General features: G+C 45.7%; 1 protein-coding gene across 3 annotated transcripts in view; it reads left to right on the top strand.

Annotated features, from left to right (window-relative positions):
* The window catches only part of foxo3b (forkhead box O3b), a 50,836-nt gene extending 44,753 nt beyond the window's left edge, over positions 1 to 6,083 (top strand). For 2 of the 3 annotated variants that reach the window (XM_084082337.1, XM_084082339.1), the window contains exon 3: positions 612 to 6,083. In XM_084082337.1, coding sequence (XP_083938463.1) covers positions 612 to 2,051 — 1,440 coding nt within the window. In that variant the 3' untranslated portion in view covers positions 2,052 to 6,083. The remainder of the gene's footprint in view (positions 1 to 611) is intronic. The other variant, XM_084082338.1, reaches the window with a different exon arrangement.
* The last annotated feature ends 3,917 nt before the right edge of the window (positions 6,084 to 10,000 follow it).

Here is a 10,000-nt window from a genome sequence, read left to right as displayed (position 1 = left end):
ATCAATAAACACCAGCAGTGACTCACACACGCATACAGACACACGATATGACACAGGCTTCAAAACACGCAGCTTACGCAACTCCGCAAGGGGGGGTCCTTTTGTATGTGTCATTCATAATCGAGCAGGCTGCTTTGTTTCACCAGGCAACACACTCGCTCTTTTTCTCTCTCTCGCACACACACACACACACACACACACACACACACACACACACACACACACACACATTCACAAACATAAGCCAGCTACAATGGGGATAACAGCGACACCATGTACTGTATGTTTTCAGTCTTGCTGTCATGTATTTAATGAATGAACAAGTAATTGGAGAATTTGGTCTGGTGTGTTGCTTTTACAGCACTACCGTTGTTGCCAAGAGCAGCAATTTATCATGCTGCTTAATCATTATCCCCAACTCAGTGGGTGGTTTATTAATCAATACCCTTGGACTTAATGAGAGCTATTCTTTGAATGGTACATTAGCAAATGCACAAGAATAGAACCGATCAATATTAATGACAGGCTATTGTAAGAGTAATTGTTCCAAAATGATTTTGTACACACAACTTACACAGTTCTCTCTCTCTGTCCCACTTTTTCCCTGACAGAATTCCATCCGGCACAACCTGTCCCTGCACAGCCGCTTCATCCGCGTCCAGAACGAGGGAACGGGGAAGAGTTCCTGGTGGATGATCAACCCGGAGGGCGGGAAGGGCGGCAAGGCCCCCCGGCGGCGTGCCGTCTCCATGGACAATAGCAACAAATACACCAAGTCTGCCCGGGGCCGCGCTGCCAAGAAGAAGGCCGCCCTGCAGGCCGCGGCGGCCGCGGCCGGAGAAGGGGGCGGAGACAGCCCCTCGGGCCTATCCAAGTGGCCTGGCAGTCCCACGTCACGTAGCAGCGAGGAGCTAGACACTTGGACGGACTTTCGCTCCCGCACCAACTCTAACGCCAGCACGCTGAGTGGCCGCCTCTCGCCCATCTTGGCCAACCCCGAGCTGGACGAAGTGCCCGACGACGAGCCCCCACTCTCGCCCATGCTCTACTCCAGCCCCGGCCGGGCGCTGTCTCCCGGCAGCGTCCCCGTCACAGCCAACGTAAAAGCCCCGCCGGCCGAGTTGCCTCGCCTGGCGGTCCTGGCAGGTACCATGAACCTGAATGAAGGACTGACCGATGACCTGATGGATGAGTTGCTGGATAACATCAACCTGGTGGACTCTGCTCCGGGACCGGCCACTTCGAGGGGTTCCTCAGGGTTCATTTTCGGGACTAAACCCAACGGGCTTGGCTCACCTCCTTCCACCTCTTCTCCCTCCACAACCTCTCCCTCCAACGGCGGAGGCACCGGCTACAGTAACTCCATCTTCGGGCCCCACCCGGCAGCCTCCTCTCTGCGTCCGTCCCCCATGCAGACCATCCAGGAGAACAAGCAGACGTCGTTCTCCAGCATCTCCCGCTTTGGCAGCCAGACACTGCAGGACCTGCTCAACGCCGACGGCCACAGTCACAGCGACGTCATGATGACCCAGTCCGACCCGCTGATGTCTCAGGCCAGCGCCGCCGCCATCATCTCACAGAACTCCCGCCGAAGCCTCATGCTTCGCAGTGACCCCATGATGACCTTCGGGAGCACCGGAGGCGGTCAGGGTGTCCAGGGGGGGCTGCTGCTGCAAACCAACAACCACAACCAGAGTGCACTGAGGTCCTTGAACGGGGGGTTCAGCCTCAACGAGGCCAACGCCCTGGCCAACGCCAAGCAGCAGCTCCTGCACTCCCCGCTGGGAGGAAATGGGTCTTCTTCGATGCAGATCGACTCGTCCATCTTCCTAAATGGGACAGCGGGCAGCGGCGGGGGGATCTGCCCAGACCGTTTCCCCGCCGACCTGGACCTGGACATGTTCAATGGCAGCCTGGAGTGTGACATGGACTCCATCATCAGGAACGAGCTGATGGACGCAGATGGTCTGGACTTTAACTTTGAGTCTCTAGCCAACATGAATGGTGTTGGCAACTTCACCACCAGCAAGCAGAGCTGGGTACCTGGTTGAGAGCCCCTCGGCCCAGGAAGAAGCAGAGCAGGTGTGTATGGCGTGGTGTGTGTGTGTGTGCGTGCATGTGTGTGCGCAGACTGCGCATGTGTGCGTGCTTGCGTTTACATTCAGTCATACACACCATTTCCAGTGACTTGTAAAAAATACATGGGTGATGTTTTCTGAAATAGTATGGACATTCAGATGGAGCTAACTCTGAATATCAGGACAGGAGAAAGAAACAGGATTTTGCTAATGACAATGACAATTCTATTGTTATCGTTGTCTCCCCAGGTCCGAACTGTAGTGCAAGAGGAGATACAGACACACAACGTCCTTTTTTGCCAAACCTGCCATCAGCACAACGTGAAACACAAACCCTCTGTTTACAGAAGACTAACCTGTTCGAGAGCTTTACCGTGGCTCCCACACTGACGATGAACCATGAAACTATTTGACAAACTCCGTAGACGCAGAACGTCAGCCCTCAAAGCCTCCTGTAAAAACACCACAAAAGAACTGATCTCAGAATTATGCAAGTTTCCCTTTGACAACCAGTTGGACAGAGCGTATTGATTGCAAATAGATACACTGATCATCGGACAGACTTTGAGGTGAAACGCAAGGACTAAAAGGTGCACGGTGCAGTTGTCGCGAAGAAGAAGAAAAAAAGACAAAATGTAAAATGATAAACAAACGTGATGTGATGTAAATCTAATCCAGTGGTTTTCTGGGATGTGTTATGTTTTGCGAAACTCCCCCTCTGGTTTCGTTCTGTGATTTTAAATGTTCAATGTTTGTTTTTGAACTTCCTGTTTTTATCATTACTTGTTTCTGCATCACACAGGTCTGTATAAAAAGTATTGATGTATTGACAAAAAAGGAAAGAGAGGGTGAAGAGTGATATTGCACTCATGGAGCACTCAACACACATGCATACAACATGCACACACACTGACACCCACACATTTTGCCCCCCAAATTAGCAAAGCCCTTATTAAGTTCTGATTTAATAACATAATTCCATGCACTTCAATTTTTGTTGTATCTTAGGAATTGCTTGATTAGCTCCAATAATGATTAATTATGGTATATTGGAAATGACAATACAATTAGCCGAATACTATAGAAAGATTTCTATCGTTTGTGTGTATCTAACTGTAAAGAAAAGAAAAGAAAATGTCAGAAGAATAAAATCTCTTTCATGGATATTTTGTACAGTATGGGGCAGCAGGGATTTCAAATAAGTGGAAAATCCTAGAAGGAGGGGAAACGGGCTTTCTTAGCTTTGGATGGGTTCTGTCGAGGTCGTATAGCACAGCATATTATGTAGCCAAAATAAATACCTGTGTCCTAGGTTTGTGAACATTTCCACACCATAACAGGTGCTATGTAAACAGTGTTGAATCCTGTACTGAGAACGAGCCGTGCATATTTTTTTTTTACCCGCAGCCTGCAGAGCCCAAAGCTGAAGCCACAATTGTAGCATGGCAAGGTGGAATCTATAGGCTGGGAATGAAGCTATACACTAGGCTCGTCCCTCTAGAAGCCATTTTGTTTTTTCAAGCAAAACAATAAGCTATCTGTGTATATTGCCAAATTACTTGAAACAGACAGTAGGAGATGCTGGCAGCCAAATCACACATACACGCACACACAAGCGTGCACGCGCGCAACCCACACGCTTACACATTACACACACACATTATGTAGAGAAAAATAACAGCAGGGATATGTGTTTAACTCTGCTGTTTTGTTGTTGTGAGTTTGTGGGGCTTGTTATGCATATACAGCAAACACTCAGGGGGAAGAAGACAGAGGTCGCCCCTTCCAAGCAACACCAAGTACCCATTTTGATGGTATTTAAAACATTTGTTGGCAAAACAATAACGCTTGTGTTGTGAACTTGTAACCTGTGAACCGTTGACCGTTGCGATAAAGAGGAGGGAAGGCGAAGGACAAGTCAGAATCTAGGCTCTTCGCTCGGTCCGTCATTTTGTTACACTCACACACACACACACACACACACGCGCGCGCACACACGCACATGCACACGCACATGTACACGCACACACAAATACATCCCTCGTGAATGTGCCTGGTGCTCCTCCAGGTTTACACCTCCTCTCAAGCGTGTGTTCACGTGTGTGTGTGTGTGTGTGTGTGTGTGTGTGTGTGTGCGTGTGTGTGCGTGCGTGCGTGTGTAAGTGTTGAACTATACAAGTTTTTGTTTTTGGATGGTGTTTCACGCAGATGTGTTACCCCTATTCACTATCCCTCATGGTGCATACAGCACGACCTTCTGTATGCATGTATGTATTTATGCATTATGAATCGTGTGAAATGCATATATACTCACTCTATGTCCTTATATACTCATGTAGTGTACTTGACCCCTTGGCTTTTTTTGTGATACCTCGGGAGATAAGAGTCAAAGAGAGGATAAATGATGCGACTTGCCGAGTGGCAAGGAAGCATCGTTACCAGCGATTTTGTTGTTGAACCAGATTTGTTTCTTTTTTTTAATTGGTGGTGTCGTCATAGCCTCTGGAGAAGCCTGGTACCCCTTCTGTGTCTGGGGGTAGCTACATAAAAAAGGGCTACCCTGCTGTGTAGAATAGTGTACAGACGTGTGTATATCACTTTGAGGCCGAGTCAGGTGTGTGTGTGTGTGTGTGTGTGTGTGTGTGTGTGTGTGTGTGTGTGTGTGTGTGTGGGTGTGGGGGTGAGTGAGTACGTGCGTGCGTGCGTGCATGGCTGGCCAGAATGATCTACAGTACTGTGCAACTTGAGCTTTAGTGCATGATCTGGCTGTACCCCCTTACTCTTTGCAACGGCGCCCAGGCCTCAACAGGAATTGTAATATGGAGGCACCCTGTGTCCTTGGAAGCACATTCATAAACATAGAGCCACAAACGCAGTGCTGTTTATCGCCTTCTAAAATCAGGGCTGACAGATGCACTGCATGCACCATTGCCCCACCTTTCTGTGGGTTTATCATTATGAGTGTATAGTATGTACACTATACTGTATCTTGGTGCAGACATGGGGGAAAGTCTCTCAATGGACGGATCGTTACCTTCATGGGTGGGTTAATGTCCCAGTCCTTTCAGCAGGGAGAAGGTGCTTTCCATGGCATGGATCGATTATCATCTGGCCATGAGCTGGACTTTTGTATACCTAGACAAACCTAGAACCTTCTAGAGCTGCATTGTGCATTGTCACATTCCTGTTGGCAGGGGGAATGCTGAGAAACGGAGCAAACAGCAAAGTATTTCAACTGATCTGCACTGACTGTAGAAAATATTGGGAACATTTCCTCTTTCCCTGTCCAGGGAAGCAAAGCTACAGTACAATCCTTTATTGTTTGACTGAATTCATCTACATCCACTTCAGTCACAAAGAACAGTGTAGACAAGTGGATGAAAGAGGAACTTCTAAGCCTTCATAAAACCGAGATAAGGATTGTGCAACAGGTGTTACCACTCAATATTAGGGAGTTGTTCCTGATATTTTGTACTCCATATGTAGACTATTAGGGGGGTTAGTTTACACCTAGTCGTAGTGGGACAGGCCTTCCACACATGCACTCACTGCTAACGGCTTCATTCAGGGAGAGAACTCATTATCAGAAGTCGGAAGACTCGTCTCAAGCCCAACACACACACGCACACACACATAAACCCACAAAACCCCATACGGAAATTTAACATGATGGGAAAAGCAAAAAAATGTAAACAAAGAAACTTACCACTAGATAACTTTGTCACTTCCTGGACCTCTGTGTTTCATCCTCTTCTCCTGAGCCCTTCCATCCTTCCTTGTTGGTGCCCCAGCCCAGCTCCCTTCCCTATGCCCTCATGTCATCTCTGAACCCTGCCCTTTGAACTTAACCCTTTAGTAATCTTGCTTCTTCTCGACTTCTCAATGTTAGTGGGTATTTTTCCTGTGTATTCCATTTTGAATTGTAATCTAGTTTGTATAAGAAATGGTGCGCATGTAAATAAAGCTTGGTGAGGCTCCACAACCTTTCTGCGTTGTTGTCTTTTCCATTATTTTATGAGATCATGATTCATTGTATTGTATGAATATGAACAGTTTATGTGAAGCAGGGCTGCTGATATGGAGTCATTTGTTTTTAGCATAACTCCCTATTGTTCCTGTCAACTTTAGATTGATGTGAGGTATGTTGCTTACTTCTAATTTTGTAGGATATCTCTGACCAATCTAAGACTAACGTTTGTTGTTTGATAAATGATCATGCAACTTACAGTGCACTGACCATGTACTTCACTCTGGCAAAGAGCGTAGATGCCTAAAATGTAAATTGTTACCGTAGGAGTATGGTACACAACAGCCCATTCTTCTCAAGCACTATTCCTGTTCCGATGGAGCAACACTGCAACTGCATGAGATCTAAAACCTAGATCTAGAACCATTATTTTTGAACAAATGTAACCGTAAGCTTTAACTATGTTGGTTTTGTTTTTGCATGACACTGTTGCCAGATGAATATAACAGATTTTCAAATGATAAACGAGCGTTGTGTATCTTTACACTTCCAGCAAATAAATCAACCTCTCCTGTCAGTCTTCATAGTTCTGTGAGTTCCGCTCCAGTCCCTGGAAGTCCTCTTACACAAGTGTTTGTTTTGAACATTAAACGGCAGCCAACATATAGAGCACTCTGATACCTGACACCGGGCTTGAGTACTTTTCCTTGGTTATTGCGACATAAGGACAAAGCGGAGAGGGGGAACAGTTGGAGACAGGTTGGTGTGCAGCACCATGCCAAACCCTTCCTGTCAGGGCCGGAATCTCCCCCAAGCCCCCCTACTCACTGGTCTAACACACCCAGGCCTGACTTGGCTTGGCCGGGCTTACCATATTGACACTCCCTGCTATGTTCCCTTCCTGCCTCCCTGTTCTTTCCCACTCAGGACAGCCAGTACAGGACTTTCTGTCTGTTGTATAACGTCATAAAAAGGATTCCTCACATAGCCCTCGGTGTGTGTGTGTGTGTGTGTGTGTGTGTGTGTGTGTGTGTGTGTGTGTGTGTGTGTGTGTGTGTGTGTGTGTGTGTGTGTGTGTGTGTGTGTGTGTGTGTGTGTGTGTGTGTGTGTGTGTGTGTGTGTGTGTGTGTGCGTGCGTGCGTGCGTGCGTGCGTGCGTGCGTGTGTGTCACTTGCATAGCCCAGTGAAAGATATCCTTTCCCATCGCAAAGTCTCTCTTCTTCGCTAACACCCTACTCCCAGCTCCTGGATTTTTTGTTGGTATAGCCAATTTTATAGACAGACACCAGCTTTCTTCAAAGCACCTCTAAAATGAACAAATTTTTGCTAAGACAGACTGCATTGCGTGCTGAGTTCCTAGACAACTGTTTGTCATTGTTACCCACCCCATAACATGTCTACCAGTGTGACGGTTTCATTTGTAGTCAAATATACAGAGGAGCCTTGAGCAAACAGAAGGTCTTCTCTATTTGCTTGGTATCATCAAACAGTCTTTAAGGCACGCCAAACCATAAATGAAAAACAATAAAAGCACACAACTTTCACCGACCGAAAGGGCGAATGTGCCTACTGTAACGATACTGTAAAATGTTAATGTGTTAATTTAACTCAGAGAGTAAATGGAACCAAATGGACCCTTAAGGGATTTTACTGTTTCTCCAAGGCATTGGGAATGTGTGTTTCAGTGTTCTAGCAGTAGTATTTGTAGTGGAATGAAGAGCCTGGACAGTGCAGACTCACCACAACTACAAATGCCATTCCGACATTTCAATGGGACTGCTCAGTCAGCTGGTCTCCTGACTTGACTGTTTGAATGTCTAGCCTGTCAATGTCTGGCCTGTTCACAGTCAGCCGGTCACATCAGTTTGTCTAAGGTCAGCGATGTCACCAGAGGGCACGCAAGTTCCTCTGAACTTGAAAATACAGCTATTACCATGTTGGCAGATTCCTTTAATTTGTGATTTTCCGTTCTCTAAATAAATTTACATTGTAGTGTTTGTATTCAAAATGTATACCCCTTACATTTTTTTGGGGAAGCAGACAGGATTTGTTTCAAGATAAGTGGCAGCGGAATCTGGTGAACAAGTGAGTGTAATTTCCAATAACCATAATAGTTCAATGAATTGACATGAAAATCTCTAAATAAATATTCATACCACGTCTTTCCTTCTCTGTTGTTGACGTTGTGTACACCTCTGCTTCCATGTGTGTGGGGTCTTATTCTGTAAATGTCAGCCTTGTTTTCATACAGGGAGTCAATTAACCTACATGGACTCCAAGGATGGCGCCAGGAATCACTTGGATGACTCAACAACCACAAACGCTGGTGACTTGAATTGTGGTCAAAAGTGCACATTTTATGACCGTGATGCTCATGCATTACTGCGATAGGACAAACAGAATAGCAACTCTTCCTCAGGTGACTGAGAATGTCAATGCAGGACGTGATTAGACTGTGTCAGCAAGAACAGTTATCAACAACTACATACAGAGGGATGTTATTGTAGGGTTGCAGACAGTGAATACATTCCTTATTACAAAGATGAATGTGCATTGAGAGTTCAGTGGCGCAAAAACTATAGGTACTGGTCTACAGAGATATCGAAAAAGGTGATATGTCAGATGAGTCATCCTTCACCATTATGTCCACAACTTGGCAGGTGCATGCGTGGAGTATTGTACACCAAGAGAATGGTACAGGCCTAGAACCTAGAATGTTGTAAATCGTGTATGTATGTATCTGTGTCTGTGTGTAATTTATTTGGACGTTATGTGTATTGCGGTTGTTTCCAGTGTCAGGAGACAAACAGGATTGGAGACGTTGAACAGCACTTTGGTTTAATTACTGTTGTCTTTTGGTGTCACATTGGGTTGTAATTCTACCTCTTAGGAAGTGGTCTGTACACATGTGATTACCTTTTTCAGCTGTGTGTGTGTGTGTGTGTGTGTGTGTGTGTGTGTGTGTGTGTGTGTGTGTGTGTGTGTGTGTGTGTGTGTGTGTGTGCGTGTGCGTGTACGTGTGTGTGTGCGTGTGTGTGTATGTGTATACACGTTCATACATGTGCACGTGCCCTTGAACTCCACCGCACTGTAGAACTAAACCTTGTATCGTTTCCACTTCTTAAGCTGTCATCTTATCCTTTATTCCATCTTCCATGCCCTGCTCCAGCTCTGCCTCCAAGACAGCCAGACAAGCTCATGTTTAAGAAGTACACAGTAGAACCCTCAGCATTCATTTAACTTTGTGAGTGCACAAATGAAGGGACACATATGGACCCATATAGGGTCTATTATTTGGTTACTGTTGTACAGTAACAGTACACTCTCAGAGTTCCAAATGAATAAATTAACACAGGAGTTTACTGTATTGAGAGGCAGGTGGAGGGTGGCTATGAATTGCCTTAAAGACACAGAGAGAGAAACATGGATGTCAAAGACTCCTCATTCAAATCACATAATGTTCATTGTGCAATTTTGTTCAGTCAGTCATATTCCCTATATGTCACCTTTGACATTAAGCACGTCTTCGCTGTTAGTACTAGCTGCAACTTGTTACAGTAAAGCACCATACTGGCATCAACACCACAACAATACACCAGCTATCAGGAGACCATGGGAGGTTTATGTAAATTACCATTGAAAGGAGGTATCATTCACTGCTGACGTTTTTCCTTTTCCTCCTTTGTAGTGTTTTGTATTGGTTGATAAGATGTATTATTGTGTACATTTTCTATGCTATGTTGATTCATTGAATACATAGGACCACAATGGAAACAAGTCCCCAGGACTTTTGTGAGTTATCCTTTTAGCCTTAATGTCTGACTGTACCACGTGCTGTTTACATTTCTGACTAATAAAGTATTCAATCAATCAATATGTTCCCTCCAGAATATGGACGCTGGGGTTCAAGTGGTTAAGAAGTCATGAAGTCTGAAACTATTTGATGAATCAATCC

The sequence above is a fragment of the Gymnoscopelus microlampas genome (genome assembly GCF_963454915.1).
Source record: "Gymnoscopelus microlampas genome assembly, chromosome: 16".
Classification (NCBI taxonomy): domain Eukaryota; kingdom Metazoa; phylum Chordata; class Actinopteri; order Myctophiformes; family Myctophidae; genus Gymnoscopelus; species Gymnoscopelus microlampas.
The sequence above is the reverse complement of the archived record's forward strand: the minus strand, read 5'-3'. Positions and strand labels throughout refer to the sequence as shown.